The sequence below is a fragment of the Ursus americanus genome, chromosome 20 (genome assembly GCF_024610735.1).
Source record: "Ursus americanus isolate L20-20 chromosome 20, mUrsAme1.1.p, whole genome shotgun sequence".
NCBI classification, from domain to species: domain Eukaryota; kingdom Metazoa; phylum Chordata; class Mammalia; order Carnivora; family Ursidae; genus Ursus; species Ursus americanus.
Window position 1 is genome coordinate 23,456,090 of NC_142146.1, and position 20,408 is coordinate 23,476,497.

Here is a 20,408-nt window from a genome sequence, read left to right on the forward strand (position 1 = left end):
CTGCGCAGGCTAAACCTTGGGAGTATAATTTTGATGAAGACAGGATAATTTCAAAGTATCTCTCCACAAAAACACTTTTATTGCAAAAGGAAAAATGGTAACACTATAATGGAGAAACCACGTAAACACTACCGTCACCAAGTGATCAAGCTTATCCGACAACAAGGAGAGAGGCCAACATCATGTGCCTCCTGATGGGGCACAAAAATTGCTATAAACCACATGACTGAGATAAGAGGCACAATGGAAAACAGTTTACAGATTAGATAATAATATTGCATCAAGCTTAAATGCCTTACTTTGATAACTGTACTGTTGTGCAGTAAGAGAATGTCCTTGTTTTTGGGAGATACCCACTGAGCTCAGTAAAGGGGCATGATGTTTGCAACTTTCCAAAAGTTTAGGGAAAAAAAAGAGAGGAGAAGATAAAGCAAATATGGCCATGTGTTAACAAGTAGTGAATCTGGGCAAAGGATATGCAGTATGCAAGATTTCTTTGTCCTATTCTTGTAACTTCTCTGTAAGTTTGAGAGTATTTACAAATAAAAACTTTCTCTGTTTCGTTTTGTTTGATAAAGCCATTGTAGGAAGCAGGCTGTTGCTTTGCTAGTGTGCTGATCTATAGCTAATAGGGTGAAAGCCGATGGAGGATACAGACATCCTCAGTGGCACTGGTCACGTACAGGAGAGAGTATGGCAGTGCAGCCAGACACCAGAGAGAACGTGCAACTAAGTTCCAATGCAGCCACAGTTCAGTCCCCAGAGGACGTTCTGAACGGCCAACAAAGTGATGGAGCGAGTTCATGGAGCAACAGAGAGACACCAATCCCCAGTGCTCAGAACACACTGAAGTGCCAGGCTATATGCTTTCCTTCCAGGAGACAGGCCTTCTGAATCCAAGCACACTGGACTGATTCCACACACAGAGGAAGCTCCGCTGACTCTGAAGACATCTGAGTATCTTGCAAAACTTCAGAGCCATCATTACAAATGTCATTTATCACAGCTGCAGAGACGTGCAGACATGCCAATTAAGCAGATGATTACACTCTTCCTTCCCCCCAGAGAACACACTGCAATTACAGGAGAACAGGAGCAGGCAGCCTGCTTCTGACAGCTTTGGGTAATGCTCAAGAGGACAATACAGCTCAACTGGGTTACCACCTTAGTCACAGAAATAACTGTGGAATCCCGAGAGTCAGAGACAACGTCCGCCTTCTCCGTCCTGCGCTAGGGCACAGGATGCCCCGGAAGCTGCAGACTGGGGGGCGCTCTCAGCGGGCACGGGTCAAGGGGAGTTTTCACAAGGAGAGCAATCCTCTCCAGAAGACCCTCCAGAAAAGAAGGAAGTTGACCCTGTTGTCAACTTCGGTTGTCAGCTTCGGCGTCCCCCCGCCCGGAGGAGGAGGCCGTGCTCTTCACTCATTCCTCCCACGGGCACTCGCCCGCACGTGTGCAGCACACGCCGACGCAGCGCCGTGTGCGAGCGGCTGGGGTCTGGCTCCTCGCGCAGGGAGGCAGTTAAGGAATTCCACAGCTCTGACTGTGGGCCAACCTGGTGCTCCTCTCTGAGCTCCTACTTCTCATCTACATAGAGGGGATAATAATACCAACTTCTCAGGGGTTGCGCTAAGGCTTTTATGTGATGCCAACTTCATAAGCAAGCACTTAAGGGAAGTATGTTATTATTATTATTGTGGCAAAACGGTCTCCACCCACCCAGGAGTCACACTCAGAGGACAGAGGACTTACAGCAAAACGGGGTTAGGCTAGCATGAGTTACATGGCCATTCTCAAATACGGCTGCACATCACAACCACCTGGGGAGCTTTTAAAAGTCTCAATGTCCAGGCAAGACCAATTCTCTCACTCTCTCGGGAAAAGCCTCAGAAATCAATACTATCCTAAATCACCACAAGTGATGCGACTGGGCAGCCAAGTTAGAGAACCAAAGATAAGATATAGTCAAGGTCCTGTGGAGGTTTGTAAGAAAAGAGATCCAGTCCTTACTGGAAGGCATGGGAAGAATAAGGAAAGGGTTTGTGGGAGAGATGCTGTTTGAACACCAGATGAGATAAAGACAAAGATAAAGTGAACAGCACAGGGGCAGAGAGAGCAACGCAGTCGATATGCCCAGCCCCCACAGAGCATATGTCCTGTAAACGCTAAAAACTCACGTCTCTGAAAACAAGAATTCAAACAAAAAGGATCTGATCCAAACCAAACTACCTCACTCCCTGAGTAATCTGCTTTGTAGGGATTTAATTGTATTTGCATCCAAAATTGGGCTCTAGATGAGAAAAGCAATTTTTAATCACCTTCTCAAATGCATTACACTGAATGAAAGAAGTCAGACTCAGAAAATGGTGTACCATATGATTCCGTTCATACGACATTCTAGAAAAGGCACCTCCAGGAACAAAAAATGAATCAGTGGTTGCCAAGGCTGGAGGTAGGGCAATGAATGGACTACAGAGGGTTACGAAGGAATTTTCTGGGGTGAAGTCGCTGCTCTGTATTTTGATGGTACTGGTAGTTATGCAACTGCACGTGTTTGTCAAAATTCAAAGAACCATATACTCCAGAAGCTGACTTTTACTGCTTGTAATTTTTTTTTTTTGCTGGAGGCAAAAATACTACACACTGAGCTAAATACACTAAAAACTCTGACACTGGAAGTCTGCATTCTCTTTCCCCATGGCCACATATAAATAATAGCTTTGGCCGCTCTTGCTAAACTTCTCCAGAGTCTTCCTAGCGTCAAAGACAGCAATTCAGATCCTCTCTCTGGTATCAGTGTGACTCCAGAAGTCACGTCTCTTCCTTCATTGTAAAATACCAGCTAATGCCACCCAAGGCAATGCCAAGGGTGCTCTGGCCCCCCCGGGAAGTACCTCATGACCTGAGACTCAAGACTGCTCTTTTCCACTCACCACCCTACCTTTATCCATGAGAGTAACTTGAAGCACAAACAGACATCACAGACTCAGAAACCAGACCAAGACTTGATTCCTGGGCATATCTGGCCATGGCCCGAAACCTTAAGTGCCTTTAAAAAGAGCCAGCATTTGACTACAGAGCTGAGCTCTGACCTCTTACAAAACTACTGTGCAAGCTAAGCAAACCCAACAGTACAAGGAGGAGTGGTTTAAACTGACTTGCACCTGCTCTCCTCAATAACAGAGATGCAGAGGCAAGATCTGCCAAAGTGTTACTTTTTTGCTGGCTCTGTTCTTCAATTTTTGGATGAAAAACACAAATAAATGCAGAGTGAGCTGTGACTAACACTTCCTGATTGTTCTCGGATTTATGCAAAAAGAAATTTACCTGTTTGGATTCCTAGCTGGCTGGTTCTGGAAGAGGCTGAGAGAAAATCCTGATCCCAGATAGGAGAGTTTTGACTATACACTTCTTCTTCTAACATGGAGAGAAACCTAGGCACAAGAGCAAAAGCAACAGTTAAGATAAAAAACTAATATATTACCAGAGGGACGGAAGTCCTAACCATCTATGGCAAGCACCCCAACATCAGCATCTCACTTTCAACTCAGAAATATGCTCGTGAATTATGACTCAAATGATGATTTGTGGGCGGCCCCAGTATATTCAAATAAAGAAATGCATTTCTACAAATGTATTCTCTTTTGATTCTGCACGGATTGACACAACAGAGACTACACGGAATGTTCTATCAGTAGGAATGCATTCCACTGAGCACTCCTCAGCCTCAGAGCAAGATTTCCACCATCTATGTAACTGTCATTACCACTGTCATTATCCATCACAAAAGCTAACAGTTATCAAGTGCTTGCCATGTGCCTGCACTGTTCTATGAACTCATCGAATCCTCACATCAACCCAGTGAGTCACATAATTTGTTTTTATTATCACACACATATATAACTCTTACAAACAAACACTGTTCTAAGTGTCTGATGTATTATTCACTCAGGTCATCTTCCTAACAAGCCCATGTAATGGAATCCATTATTATACCCACTTTACAGAAGAAAAAACTTAAAGCACAGATAGTAAATAACTGGCACGAAGTTCCACAATTAGTAAATTTCAGGGCTAGGATTAGAATGTGATTGATTACTACGTTATACTTCTTGTCATGTTATAAATCAAAAGGATCTCAAAGTTTGGGGGCCCTCAGAAATCACCTGGAGATCTTGTTAGAAATACAGATAGCCAAGCCCTACCTGGGCTTACCCGATCGGAGTCCACGAGTACAGGCCTGAGCGACTCAATTTTGATGAGACTTAGACTTATGTACACCCAAACTGAAGAACTATGATTACAATACCAACACAAATCTACACATCTGGTACTGGAATACCTTCCTACAAACCTCTTTTTAAGGCGCATGAATTCTAGTGGAGGAATATAAAAAAATGGCTAAGAGCTTGGGCTCTAAAATCCATTGGCCAAGGTCACCACTAATTTCTGTGATTCTTGGAAGAAATTCTTAGCTTTCCTCTTTCTCAGATTCCTCTTCCATAAGAATGAAATATCAACAGTAATTCCTGCATAGGGTCGTAGTGAGAAATAAGCTACTGTTCATCCATAAAATGGTGCCTGACCCCACGTAAGCGCTCCATTCATCCACTCAACAAATACTGGTTGGACGTCTACCCTGTGCCAGGCACTGTGTCAGGTGCTGTGAGGGCAGAGTGAACAAACCAACCACCTTGCCCTCATGAAGTTCACGCTGCAATGATGTAATAAAGGTTGAGTGTGATGAGTCCACTATCCTGTATCTGAAATTCTGAAGTCCAAAAGCTCTTAAAAAAAAATCTTCAGGGCGCCTGGGTGGCATAGCAGTTAAGCGTCTGCCTTCGGCTCAGGGCGTGATTCCGGCGTTATGGGATCGAGCCCCACATCGGGCTCCTCCGCTATGAGCCTGCTTCTTCCTCTCCCACTCCCCTGCCTGTGTTCCCTCTCTCGCTGGCTGTCTCTATCTCTGTCGAATAAATAAATAAAATCTTTAAAAAAAAAAAAATCTTCCATGACCCATTTGGCAACAATCTCATCTGAATATACATTAAACCAATTTATATTTTTTACAATTACAAGTGGATATGATTTAGGGCGATTGCCCCATCCCTACAGCTGTGATATATATATGTATTATATTACTGCTACAAAATATTTTAAATCTTGAATTTTGAAACATCAGTATCAAGGTTTCGGATAACTGATCAAGGATCAGTATCATCATCATCCCCATTATCGCTATCACAATTCTCGCCTATTAATGCCTGCAAGATTTGAAGTGGTTTCAGGGGTAGGAGAGGTTTGTTTGTGGAAATAAAAATAGGTGGGGGAGGGTCCTAGGGGTCTTCTTACTTGCCACTCAGATTAAATCTCAGATTTAAGAACAAGGTACCATTTGAATGAGTACCTACCCGCACACGATAGTTTAATTCACGGTTTATAAAAACTGCATGAGTCACTTCTACTTCCAAGCAAGCCACCGTTACCTTACGTTTTAAAACATTTTAGTATGTTTCTTACCAATCACAGAAAGACTGACAGCAGTAGGAGGTAAGATCCTTACTGAGATCACATTCTGATCTTGCTGAGGAGAAAGAAAGTGCTTGAGGCCTTTTCTCATTTTCCTACCTTACACAGCCCTCAAGATTTCCCCAAATGCCTTCATCATGGAAGTAAATTTCCTTTCCTTTTCTAGGCTCCTCCTCTATCAGTAATTATATGGTCAGAACACTCTTTCACAAAGCCCTGCAGAGACTTACCAAGGAAGAATGCCATTACTAATTTAGGAAAAATAATTCTATATACATGTATGTGTGTGTGTGTGTGTGTGTGTGTGTGTGTGTGTGATCTGTATATGTGTAAATTTAGTTATTTCATTACAATAAAGAATAGTCTCATGCAGTGACATGAGTGCTTGCTTTGGATATAGATACAATTCAAAACTGTATGTAGAACAGGCTGTCTCTCTGTCAAATAAATAAATGAAATCTTAAAAAAAAACTGTATGTAGAATAAAAGAACACAATCCATGGAGAAAAACAAATATTTAAAAACACTAAAAGTAGTTCAGAGTGGTAGGGCTTTGGGGAGGTCTTTTGTTTCTTCGTTCTCTCTTAACCAAATTTTTCATCAGCAAGTGCATTTATCACTTTTAGGATAAAATACAGATGCTAAACCTTTCTAAAAACAACAAAACCTTGTAAGTTGGTGGATGGGAGGAAAGGCACAAGTTTTGTTTTCGTTTTTGTTTTTTAACATATATAATATATATTTTTTTTAAGATTTATTTATTTGAGAGAAAGAGAGAGCATGTGCAAGTGCAAGGTGGGGGAGGAGCAGAGAGAGAGGGAGAGAAGCAGACTCCCCACTGGAGGGGTTGGGGGGGACTTGATCCCATGACCCTGAGATCATGACCTAAGCCAAAATCAAGAGGCAGATGCTTAACTGACAGAGCCACCCAAGTGCCCCAGGAAAGGCACTACAGTTAAAGCCAAGTGGAAGGAAAGGGCACATTTGAGGAGGAGGAAGAGGAGAAGGTGAGCCCTGCAAATGCATGTGAGAATCACAGCGCCTTACGGAGCAGTATGCAGCCGGTACAGCTCTCGCTCTGAGACGGCGCCCAAGACGCAAACAGCACCTCAAGCTTCCACATACGTGATTCTGCTGCCAGGGCTAGAGGTATAAATCCCTATTTTCCTCGATGTTGTCATATTCGATGACAAGGGATTTAAAAGGAGAAGTGGGTGGTAGCTTTACCCTACCATTAGTAATAGAGAAGAGAAAAAAACAGCATTGGTTTTTTAACTCAACAGCCTAAGCATGCCAGAATTATGGGATGAAGGAACATAACACACTATAATTAGCAAATATCTGCAAGAAGCAAAATGAACTTGCTATGGGAAAAAAACTGTTACTCTGTAAGGTAATTAAAATTTCTCTGTAAGTACCATAAAAGGTGGGGTAGGGGGAGGGTCCTCTTTGTTCCTTGGCTTAGAGACAGAGAATGACAACCATAATCTAAAAATATAAAATGCTGCTTATGTGGCAAATGCAATACAGAAATAAGAAAATCGCTCTAAATCTCTAAGGAAAGGAGCTCAGACCAGCTAAAACACAGGTACTGAAACACAAGCATCCCGAGAGATCATAACCCATTTGGGGGTAACACCCTAACTGCAGCTCCAGAACTTCTGAATCTTCTTCCCCAGAGAATACCAAAATGTTCATGTCATGCCTCAGTCTCAGGAACCGGCTGCCTTAAGAAAACACTGAAACTCAGGATGCTAGGATTTATGTGCAAATACTGGGCGTTCAGCTAAAGCTCCTCAGAATTACCCGTGACATCTTCTACCCACAGCTTAGGATTTGTGTTAAACTGCAAAGGAATTTTCAGTTAATTTCTATCAAAAAAAATTCTGTTGTTGTTTTGGACCTAATGTATTCTTAAAAATTAAAGCTATCTTTCCTGAGAAACAAAGTGGGTGATCCAATAACAGTAACTTAATAATAAAAACCTAGTTTCCCTATTAAAACAGTACCATCGGTCTTCGGTTAAAGAATATAATACGTCCTCTTTTAAGCTGTCTTCTCTACTCCAGGAGTTCTCAATGGTGCGGGGAAGGAAGCCTCTATCGTACCTAGAAAGCCCTTTCAAATTATACCTTTGGCCACCTCCACAGCAAGTGCTGGTCTAGGCAGAATGACGCCCACAGAATCAACTGTCTCACTCATGTCTTGCCGTCACTGGTCCATGACAAGTGACAACTGCACCCTCAGCCCTTCTCATGAACAGCCAGACTTTCAGTTTAAATTTGTGGTTTTTATTTTTTTAATTTTTTTTTTTTTAAAGATTTTATTTATTTATTTGACAGAGATAGAGACAGCCAGCAAGAGAGGGAACACAAGCAGGGGGAGTGGGAGAGGAAGAAGCAGGCTCATAGCGGAGGAGCCTGATGTGGGGCTTGATCCCAGAACGCCGGGATCACGCCCTGAGCCGAAGGCAGACGCCCAACCGCTGTGCCACCCAGGCGCCCCTAAATTTGTGGTTTTTAGCACTGAAAATGCATTTCCAAGGCCAATAGTACAGCACGACAACTTCCTATTCCTTTAACACATTTCCTTCACTTAAAAATATTTAAGTGATTATTTCTATATTAGAGCTCTAGCAGGTACAAGAAGCAAGGTGCGCCAAGAGTCACGCACATTCTGCAAAAAACTGAGGGGTACAAAGATCATTCTGAAGGAATCCTCTCTATTCCTGTCCAGCCCCACTCTTGGGGTCTAGTTTACAAAGAGTGAGGGGGCAGGCTGACTGTAGCTGAGGCCGGAGTGACTCACCAGGCTTAGAAAGGGTTGGCGATGTGGGATGGAAAAAACCAGCCACTTGAGTTGTCCTGTCGAGTAGATGGAAACTGCTTCTACCACTCTACCCCATCCTCCTCTAGCTTCCTGACAACTGAACACACCAAACAAAGCACTACCCCACTTCAAGACCCAGAGACAAGGACCCAGGTGGGATGAGGTCGGGCCAAGGAAGCCATGCCCTCAGACAACACAAATTCATGCTAACAACAGATGCACTGTGCAATACTGAAGGAGACCCACAAAGGGAGCTGAGAAAGAGAGGGTCCCTTCTCCTTCTGCCCTGGGATGCTTTTCCTGGCATTCCTGATCTCGTCACTGATACAGGCTTTGGCCTGTGTTTATCAACCTCACGCTCCAGGGTCAAAGACGGCAAGGGCGCTCTCTTACTTTGGGAAATGCGTGAGGATTAGAGTTCGTTTTTCAAGTGGCAGTTTGTCTTTCTCCTGTCTTGCTTGTTCCAGGAGTTGTCGTCTCATGACTGTGAAGACTGAGCGCAGCAGCGTTCTCCCAAACACCTGGGTGGTTTCATACCGAGGTAGACTGTCACAGAACTGGGGCACATTGCAGTAACACAGCCACCTGTGGTAAGAGGAGACAAGCACCATCAATATCCCTTAAACCCCCAGAGGTCATCTGAAATGCCCGATGACGGTGACTCTATCCTTAACCACAGCAGAAGAAACTGGGTCTGCAATGACGAGCAGCAGTTATCACTGCCAGCTAACGAACTCGGAAATGAGAGTAGCTCGCCCGTGTACCAGCACTGGGCTCAGTGCTGTGAAAATCATTCCATTCTGCAGCATCACACAGGGAGTCCTGCGGGCAGACAGTCCTGGGGTCCAACCCCTGCTTTGCCACTTAACTGGCTGCATGACTTGGGACATGTAATGATGTTCTTAAGTTTCCAGGTCCTTACCTGTAAAAGGGGGACAGCAATAATACCTACTTCGTTGGGTTGGTACACACCTGATAGGAGGTACTGTATGGAGAGGGCATACTGCAATTCGAGTTCGTGGTACATAAACAGAAGTTTAAATAAAAGAAGAAATTAAAGGGGAAGCTGAGGAAGTCCCATTTGTGAAAGACTCCGAATTCCACCATCTCGGTCTCTGAGTAAAATTTAAAATGCCTACACAGCACTCACATACCCGTGAAGCTTTGGTGGGAAGATAAAGATCTTCGAGACTATTCAAAACTCAGTCAAAACGCAGGAAGTAATAATAAGCTTCACCATCTGTCGCTTAGGTGCGTTTTCAATGACTCAGTCTCCAACTTAAAAATGCACTCCGGCATTACAAAAGCTGGACGAGCGCCCAAGCCCAGAGGGAAACCAGAGGCTTTCTTGAGATCTGACCACAGTTCTGGGGTACACTGGCAATGCAGGGCACACAATGTAGGAAGTTCACTCAGCCAAGAGAAGCTAGAGAATGAGAGTATATTCAAAGTCCACCCTCTTTCTCTACGGTCTCCCAGGATGCGAGGTCTCAAATTCCCAGGACCCAGTCATATCATTGTGGAGTGGGGGTCAGAGGGTGGCAGCAGACCAGGGTTCAGAAGCTCAGAAGGTCCTTATTCCTTGGAGATGGAGAGCCAAACATCCCTTTTCAGGACAGGACTGCTTTCCAAAAATTAACACCTCTGCTCTCTGTGTGCCTTCCTGATCTCCTTGAACGTGGGAGGGCTCTAATGTGCCCAAACTGCTAATGGGAAGCTCCTGATGAACTTTCAGACCCTTAATAAAGAGTGGAATAACAGTAATTAACTCGTGCTTATTGCTTTCTTTATCTCACTCTGTATCTCTTCATATTTTCCCTGTGTGTGTGATGGTGATAGTGGTGGTGGTGGTCCATGTCTGGAAAGAAAATTTTCATTAATGTTACTTCATCTACCTAAATTCAAAATTAACCTTAAAACCCTGCTACTATTTCTACGCTTCTCCCAGCTTGTCTGTCTTAATAACTTACACCCAAATGTCATCTTATGATTACCAAATGGGCATCTGAAGTGTTGTCTCTGTATCTTGTCAAATTGGAAACAGTGATCTTGGTAGCAGACAAGCTAGCAAGGCATTTATTTTGTACTTCATAAGGCACTTCATATAGACCTGCCTCACGTTCAAGCCCAGTCTTTGCTGCACCGTAGTCTGTGGCCACTCAATGAGGTTATAAGATATTTGGGGCTGAAGGGAGGCCAGCTCCCACGTGACTAATTATGAAATGAGAAACATTAAGAGTTAAAGTTACAAACCTTAATAATCAGACTTAGGGCATCACAAGACTATACTGTTAAAATAGGTCCAATTTTCCGCACTAGAAGATGAAAGATTCTCAGGACTTTGACCAGCACTGTCAGAGACAGCTGTTGATGCGCAGAAATGTTCTGTATCTGTGCAGATACAACAGCCACCAGCCACGTGTAAACCACTGAGCACCTGACATGTGGCTACTGCGACTGAGGAGCTTAATTTTTAGTGCATTTAATCAATTTAAAATTGACTTTTAAACGGAAACAGTGTGAAATATTTTTCCATGAAAGATCACTTCACTGCTTTGTTAGGACTCCATTTAGCTTTAATCATTTAAAATTGGGGGCGCCTGGGTGGCTCAGTCGTTAAGCATCTGCCTTCGGCTCAGGGCATGAGCCCAGGGTTCTGGGATCGAGCCCCACATTGGGCTCCTCCACAGGAAGCCTGCTTCTTCCTCTCCCACTCCCCCTACTTGTGTGCCCTCTCTCGCTGGCTGTCTCTCTGTCAAATAAATAAATAAAATCTTTAAAAAAAAAAACAAAAACCATTTAAAATTGAGGGACAGAAGTGAGATGTGCCATAAGGATAAAATACACACTAGATTTCAAAGACAGCACAAAAGAAGGTAAAAAAGCATCATTAATAGTTTTTCACATTGTGATCAGTGAAATAGTATTTATATATTGGGTAAAATAAAACATTATTGAAATTAATCTCGTGTCACCTATTTACTTTTCAAAATGTAACTACTAGAAAATTTTAAATTACATTTGTGGCTCACATCATGTATCTATGGGAGGTGATTTTGAGGCTAAAGAGCGTTTCCATCTGTGGAGGGGTCACAGATGTCCAATACTCGACTTAAACCGATGTTATTTCTGCTACAGCAATGGTAGGTTATAAATATTACCATAAAATCATGAAGTGTTGTAAGTGCTTAACAGGCCACCCAATCTTCCCAGGGTGAGGGAAGGCAGCACAGACTGTTACTGTCTAGTAAAAGGTTTCAAATAATAGGCTTCCATTCATTTCCTCTGAAAACCATTTTATAGACCACAGTTGATACTTTTTAGCTTTGTTTTGTTTTTACTTCCAAGATCAAGTCCATTTTACAAATCCGTAAGGTGCATGGGATGGTAAGACAGAGACGGAGTGAATGCACGGTGTCTGGGTGCTATTTTAATAAATGACATGGTCACCGGGCATGGTGGGATGGAAAGAAGAAATGGGAGTTTGTGTGCCTCGTCTGCACACACACCTCTCCAAACACTTGACCACAGGAAACGATTTTACCTAAATGACCAGATTCAGGTCTTCTAAAAAGCAGTGAAAGTATAGTTCCTTCATTGTTGTACGCCTACTAAAAATGGCACGTGTGGGCAAACAACTCTCTCAGAGTTTTGACAGCAGCATGATGACTTGCAACCACCTTGCTTTAAAATGTGAACAGAACTGGAGACCTTGAGCACAGACCATGCCATCCGACTTGCTGGAATGAAAATCCTAAGGTTTGTAGGAATTAAGTGATATGTCCTAGTTCACCTGAACTCAAGGCTAGGGTCTCCTACCCCCTAGCCCACTGTTCTTTCCACGCTTCCTGCTATGTACTGTCCTAGACTTACATGCCTCATGATGAACGCTCAGTAACACGGAACAACGGTTACATACAACTGTTTCACCAAAATCAACTTGGTTATATCCAACTTGCGCTGTATTCTTACAAAACATCTCCCCCATATAGGGGTGACCATTACACCTTTCAGAAAGTCTGCACAATTCAGAATCTAAGGCGAATCACTTGCCGCTTCCAGCAGCAGATTCTGTTGGTCAGATGTATTTTAAAAAGTCACATTCGTCTGACACTTTATTTTCAGGTTATTTCTTCATGGAATTATATTAGTGCACCATCATGACATTCAGGGAACTTCAAGACATTTGCCCAGATCTTTTTCTAAATCCACAGTGATCTCCGGGGGACATATACTTCTATTAATTATTAATATTAAGTATATGTTAACATTATAGTGTCAGATATTTTCAAGATGCAAAATACTTATATTTTTCCTTTTATTCAGAACAGAGAGGATTAAGTCATTTAAGCAGTTCTGTTCAATCTGCACTTAATTTTTTATTGGAAGATCTTCACAGGTTAGCTCCGCAATAATCACTCTCTGAGTCCGGTCTCTTCCGCAGAGAATCCTATTTCCAGCCCATTTTCATGCTGACGTACAAGCCCCAGAAGTATTCAGCCCCTTTGTTCTAATTGCTACAACTGCTGTAAATTACATGCTGAACCAGCATTACAGGTCCTGAGGTTCACTTACACATCAAGATAAAACCTGGTGGTGCCTGCAGCCTGTAATATTACCCATTTTTGAGAAGATGCGTATCAGTGAGACACTCTGCCGTAGTGCTGTGTGGTTTAGCAAAATCCTAAGTGGTCGTGACAGTGAGGTTTTACTCTGAAACAATTACTGCTTCTCATAAGTTTCACAGGTTGCTTCTCTGTACTTCCCTTTCTTCCTCAGCGTGGCGTGACAGTGGGCAAGCGGGGGAGGTGCGCGCCGTCTACCTTCATTTCCTTATTTATTATTAACAGAGGCTCTCGGTCTCCACGCCACCTAGAAATCAGCAGCTTTCAGAACTCATCACAGGGTACTCGTTCCAGTCCCGCGGCAGGTCTCTCCTCACCATCGTCGGGCTCCACTCTTCCGCTGCCCTGGGCCAGTGGCTCAAGAGGTTGGGCTAGAAAGGAATCTGCTGCTGTCTTTCTGTTTCTAAAGTGACATCCAGATAATGACGCTCTCCTTCAGTTGTACACGCTCCAGCTCGAGTCCCACGCTGGCAGTGACTGAGCTTTGGAGAACAGCGTGTGTGGGAGGAAAACGATGAGTAGCGTCTTCCCAGCGCCTGTGCCGTGTGCCAGACATGACACACAACACTCCCAGTACTCATGAGACTCGGACAGACGAAGAAACTGAAGGTCAAGGAGGTGAAGTGACTGGTCTAAAGCATACAGAACTAGGGAGGGATGGAGCTATGATTCAAACCACGGTTCATTTCAAAGTTCCATTTCTAATTTTACCACTCCTTAAGTATTTGTACATGCCACCCATTTCTTTACCAAGAAATGCTACATAGTATATTTTCGTTGTTTTCTAAAATACAGTAATATCTTCCATGCTGCTTTACATTTAATTCTGCGTCTCAGTGCAACAATTTTTCCTCTGTTAAGAGTGGTAAACGCTTTCAGAGGTCTGGCTTTAGCAAATATTCAGCTTAGCCAATTGTTCACAGATGGGTTTAAAAGATAGAGTTTTTTTTAAGTAATCCCTACACCCAATGTGGGGCTCGAACTCATGAACCCAAGATCAAGAGTTGCATGTTCCACTGACTGAGCCAGCCAGGCGTTCCTATATTTTTGATGGATTTATTATCTTAACCCTTATTATAAACGACAGTTAAAATAATATAGGAACTATATTATTTCATGAAAATTCTAAAATGAAAGTATAGAAATATATAATTTAAAAAGTGATGTTGAAGAAATCTGTAATTCCTGTTAAAGTTCATTAGTACCGAAATACTTTATAACCCAAATTATATCTATTGTAAAAGAAGGGAGGAGAGGAAAGGGGATATTACTCATGAATATCGGGTCAACTTATCTTAAACTATACTCATTCCTACATGTCATCTGCTGTTATAGAAAATAACCTGGAGGGATGCCTGGGCAGCTCAGTCGGTTAAATGTCCCATCCTTGGTTTCAGCTCAGGTCATGATCTCAGGGTCCTGAGATCAAAACCCCACCAGGCTCTGCACTCAGCAGGGAGTCTACTTGAAGATTCTCTTCCTCTGCTCCTCCCCCTCCTTACACACACACTCTCTAAAATAAATTTAAAAATCTTAAAAAAAAATAAATAACCTGGGTATAAGTGCACTTCATGCTATAAAAAAAAAAAAAAAACTGCCTACTTTAGGTCAGAATACCTCCTGAAGCAAGCTTGATGTGCCTATAAAATATAAAAGGGGGTGGGGCGCCTGGCTGGCTCAGAAGAGCATGCAACTCTTGATCTCTAGGTCGTGAATTCAAGCCCCACACTGGGGGTAGAGATTACTTAAATAAATAAAATGTAAAAGGGGGAAAGTTATAAAAAGGGAAACAGAATGGATAATTCAAGTCACTCTCTCACTTAAATGCAAATAAATGTAGGTCATCCTATTTTGTGTGGCCCATGTTTAAGATTTTTAAAGTCAATTTTATTATTCTGCAATTCATAAACAATAAAAACAAATTCCCATGTTGGGGGGGGGGTTCCCATGTTGGGGGGGGTGTGCAATCCAAGAATACTGGCACTAACAGGGAATTGGCTGGGTAAATTACAGTACATCAACTCAACTGACCATCATGTAACCAGTAAAATGTTTGATACGATGTTAAGTAGGGTAACAAAAAGGATGCAAATTCTATATATATTTTTTCCATTCTAAATAATATAAAATAGTTAAAGGGCAAAGACTACAAGACAACATGTCTAAAGATATCAGTTCCATCATATGGTGCTGGGGCTAGGGTGATCTTTCCTTCTTTATAAAAGTTCTTTAACCTATTATATTTGTGGCCATTGTTTTTTTTGTTTTGTTTTGTTTTTGTTTTTTTAAATGAGTGAAGTTTCTATATAATAATAACAGAGTCATGGTATGGTTACCTAGATCGGTGATGTTCAATAGAAATACAATGCAAGCCACGTAAGTAATTTTAAATTTTCCAATAGTCATATTGACAAGGTAAAAAGAAACAGATGAAATTAACTTTCAAATATCCTATTTAATTGAATATATCCAAAATATTATCATTTCAACATGTAATCCATATAAAAAAGTACTAATGAAATATTTTACATTATTTTTTTTGTATAAGCTTCGACACATTTCAAGTGCTCAGTAGCCACACGCAGCTATCAACTATCGTACAGTATAGTACAGGGCTCGGTGGCTTGGATCCCTCACTCCCAAAATATCAGGATACTAGTAAAAAGGTAAATTATAGAAACATTCTCTCTGAATTGATGGAGATACCATGATAACTGGGCAACACTCTGCTTGCAGAGACAAGTAGTGATTTTATATCTGCAACGGGCTCTAAGAGGCAAAAGGAAAAGAACTGGTCATCTGATTACCTTGTGTAGTTCTCTTTGTATCCAGAAATATCATCATTGGGAGATCGCAGTCTTCGTTGAGATGGTGCCTCCAGATGCCAATAGTTGATGCGGTTTAGGAACATTTTTGCCAACTCAACTATTGTTTGCCTTTCTTTGGACGGCAGGTGACTAAATTTGTACTGTACAAAGTTATTCACACCCTTAAAAGGAGGGAAGGCAATTTATTCATACAGCCATGCAATCATACTAATTCTGAACACCCCCACAGTCAGCACCATTGGTGGTTATTAGCTAGAGAACAGACATTTCTCTATTCACAAAAATCTCTTCCTTTTCCCTATTAGAAAACAGGAATGCCCAGAGGGAATTGTGCCACAGATCATAGTGGATGAAAAGTGACAAGACAGAGAAGCTGTGGGCTGCTTTTCTATGCCTGCTGCAATCCTCGAGCGTTAAAGAGAAAATCAAAATCACAGACTGAAAAGGTCAAAACCGCTTAAACAATAAAATACGACTATTCTGCAAAATAATTCTTGCTGCACGATCAATATAGATCACATATAATGAGGTTCTTGGATAAACATTATGTTTTCACATTAGCAAAATTTTAATGAGAAGGCTGCCAGCACGTCTTCCACTGAACTAAACCACGAGAATTTAAACTCTTTACTGTCCTAGTGATAATAAAGAGTTTGGTTTCAGCAGGTTTACCAAGAAATAAAAATTCCTATTCAAAATTATGAGCTTTTAAAAGAATCTGTGGCTTAATTTATGTTTCTGCAGAACACTCCCATTAATATAATTTCAAATAAAAGAACAATGAATTCTTATTGAATAGATTTTGGAGACAAATTTCTCCTACTGAAAACTGCCTGATAAAAATACATGTATTTGTATTTGTAGAGACCCTGATGTCCTATCTTCTGTAATAATTCTCATCAAGAAATTCAGTCAAGAGTATCTGAGATTTCTTTAGCCGAATAATGGTAGGCTAAAAAGTGACCCTAAGGAGGGATACAACACTTCACAGAAAAGGTCTACACACATCAACAGATTCCCCAAGTAAACCAGTTTCTTTTCAGGAATCATTAATGTAACAGGAAGTCAATTTCTGGATGCAAAAATCTCATTTCTTTTTTGTGTTTTTTGCTCAACTTACAATGTTTTTGACAATGCTCCTGAATTCTCTCACCTCGATAGGCTTTTTCAGACAGTGCCAAGCAAAAGGACAAAGACTTAATTTTAAAACCAACAGCAAGAAAAGGCACATTCCATGTGTTCTTATGACCTACATGTTCTGCTTAAGTTTTTTCTTCCCCAAACACACCGAATTCTGAGTATACAGCAACCGTAAGAGACAATAGCTAGGTCATTTATTAAATTAAGTATTCACTTCTGATGCAAAGGGTCCAAGACAATTTCTACAGACTCACTAAGCATCTCTAAGCCGGGGACAGAGGATGGAAGGAAGACAAGTGTAGAGATGGAAGGAAGATTGGGTTTGTTCAGCCTTAGAGCAATAAACAAAGGGCTTCTCTCTTTTTTTCTAAATTTTTACCTGTTCAATACTAGGTTTTTCAAATGGGGGTTTCTTCTCCAAAGAGCCTTCAACCACAGGTTTTCCTCTTTGTAAAATAGACTTTCTCAAGAGCTGCAAAAAAAATCATTAAGAAAAAAAAATCAATGTCCCTCTCTCTCTCTCTCTCTCACACACACACACACACACATACAACAGAGCCTCTGAAGGGAAGTCACCATATTCTAATTATCTTATCTACATGTAAATAAATCCTTAAGTCAATAAAATGGGTGACTACCAGGTAACCCAAATTTGCCTTCATACCCATGACCAGAGCTATGAGAAACTAGTCCCCTTTCACGTTCTGCGCAGCCTACAGCACCAGCAGTAGCCATCAGGCTCCTGTATCCTACTCACTTTCCCTTCTCCCCACCATTTCCAGATTCCCACTGAGCCAGAGGCCTGGTATACAACACCCACACTTTGCATGTGCCCTCTAGGCCACTGCAGGTGTGCTGATGCTCTGCAGGGTTGGGTTGTTTTTTTTGTTTTTGTTTTTGTTTTTTTTTAAGATTTATTTATTTATTTTAGAGAGAGAGCATGCAGGGAGGAGGGACAGAGACAGAGAGAATCTTAAGCAGGCTCCACAGCCACTCGAGGCTCGATCTCATGATCCTGAGATCATGGCCGGAGCTGAAACCAAGAGTTGGACACAACCGACTGAGCCACCAAGGCACCCCGAAGAAGGTTCCTATTTAAACCCCTGAAAGGCAAAGCTCCATTCTTCACAAGTGAGGCCAGGGGGAGAGGGCTGTTTGTACCAGCTGTATGTCCTCTGCATAAACTAGGGCCCAGGCCCTTCGGGAAGGAATTCTGCAGGGCTCTCAACTGGCAACTTTCACTGTTGCGGTCTCTTTTCATTTCCTCTCCCTGCACAGAATACAAGCCAAGTGTTCTGGCATCTCAATGCCCACAAAACAAAACACTGCTCTTAATCCTTGCCACTGGAATTTAAAGCCCTCAAAGAGCACATATCTGAGAGAAAAAGGGAACACAGAGTTACCACTCAAGACCTAATTTGAAAATAAATTTGATATTGAAATCCTTTACCTTCAACCTTTGCTTGAAAATGTAACCTTTACATGCGGACCAGGTATGATATGACCATGCATTTATTTAAGTTACATCTTTCTCTCCTTTCTCTACTTACTGGCTTTTCAACAGAAACAAGACATGGCAACTATGCTCCCAGGAGTTAACAGAAATGCACAAACACCCAAGGCTGAAGATCACCATGTGTCCCCCTGAGCCATGTCCTACAAGGGCCTCAATTCCTTCCAGGGGTGCCATATACATAATTAGATGGGGCATCTGTTGATTCTTTCAATGTATTATGCCCATTTTTATAAAAATAAACACGCAATAATAAGTCACTCTATGTGTCTAAGGATATGGAAAGGTAGATCATAAGATTTAAATACAGATAATTCTGGCTGCCTCTTTTGTTTGCCCAGTTAAAATAAGACCATTTGAGAACTTGGTCCACTGGGGGTTTCAATCTGGAGAGAAACCAATGGGTTGGGGAGACGCCGAATCTCAGTTGCTTCTCCAAAAGGATGGAGCTGGGATAAGCGGGCCTATCAAAGATATTTAATACCAGCAGCAAGCATTTGCATCCTTACTTTCGCCAGACACTCTTTATAGTTCTTTACGTCATATCTCATTGAATACCCCTAACAACCTTTAGGGGTAGCTGCTATCACCAGCTGTATTTACAGATACGGAAACTGAGGAAGAATGACCCGCCCTAAGTCACATTTCATACGTGGTGGAGCCAGGACTGAATGAAGCCCAGAACGTCGAGCTCCAGAGCCACATTTACAGGCTCTCAGATACACTGAGTTTTAGGAAACAGCTTTTCATTGGGTTTATTTTCAACATCTAAGCCTGAAGTTTTTTAAATGTTACTTAAATGTGTAATACATTTAATTTTAATTTAATTTTTGAGACATATGAGACACAGGAACTGCCTTTCAAAAGCTAAGGAATGGATAATTTATTACTTATTTGCCCAAAGAATGACTCTGAGCGGGGAGATGGGGGGAGAATGCTGAATATTTTAGATTTTGTTCCCATGAGTCAATATATTTGTGCTGTTAAAGATGAGGGAGGAGGGAGAGAGAGAGAAAATGTACTTTGAAGCAGAGCAATGCTGTCTGGCCTATTTGGTTAGTTATAAACGGCATCAAGAGGAGGCCGGCAGGATGGAAACCTTGACACCACCTTCACTTCCCGCGGGGCGGTGGGGCTGCCAGGGCGCTCAGTTCCAAGACAAATAATCGCTGCAGGCATGCAGACGTTGTTTTTCTTCAACTAAGATCTTTTTCCAAAGAAGCTCTAAACAGCAGGAACCTGCCAGGGTTCAATGTGGATGACTCAGGCCCCAGAGCCATGTCAACAAGTTGTCACCTGGAGTAGCCCAGCGTCTGCTAATGGCGGTGGGGAATTCAGTGGTGCATTCTCTTTCTGCCCACCCCTCCCCTCTCTCTCCCCTTCTCCTCCCCCCACCTCCCATCCACCTTTTTAGAACTCACATCGCCACACAAGACCCCAAAGTTTAAAAATGCAATTCTCCCACACCTGTCTCCTATCTATCCCTAAACCCCCATTAATAACCCCCCCAAAACAAACAAACAAAAGACAAAAGTTAATAAATGGGGAGAAGGGAAAATTATGTATCAAGTAAATTCAGATTAAAAAAAAAAAAGCTACAGGAATTGGGCACAAAATGTGCACTGAGATTCCTAGCAGCCAAAGCAAAAGAGGGAACTGAATGGAAAATTTTTCTATCCTTGTCAGATAAAATGAAGCACGGAGCTCATTAAAGAGGTGAGCCTTTTCTGGCTATAATCTCTGAGTGGAGCGTTTTGCTTTCTTTCTTTCTTCTTTTTTTTTTTAAAAGAACGTTATGAGTATTACACAATACAACATAATCAACAGTGCCCTCAACAGCAAAGTTTCTGTTTTTTAATTATTTCTTCTGTTCCCCCCGGCCCTTAAGAATGTATTTTTGGCCACCTGAAGTTTGTCTGTCTGTTCCCACCACCAGTTAGTTCC

General features: G+C 42.0%; 1 protein-coding gene across 4 annotated transcripts in view; it reads right to left on the reverse strand.

Annotated features, from left to right (window-relative positions):
• Positions 1–20,408, reverse strand: part of KAT2B (lysine acetyltransferase 2B) — a 98,259-nt gene that overhangs the window by 32,234 nt on the left and 45,617 nt on the right. For all 4 annotated transcript variants that reach the window (XM_045791665.2, XM_045791664.2, XM_045791666.2 and 1 more), the window contains exons 4-7: positions 17,331–17,423; positions 15,791–15,972; positions 8,752–8,943; positions 3,328–3,434 (exon numbers count right to left, since the gene is read on the reverse strand). In XM_045791665.2, coding sequence (XP_045647621.1) covers positions 3,328–3,434; positions 8,752–8,943; positions 15,791–15,972; positions 17,331–17,423 — 574 coding nt within the window. The remainder of the gene's footprint in view (positions 1–3,327; positions 3,435–8,751; positions 8,944–15,790; positions 15,973–17,330; positions 17,424–20,408) is intronic.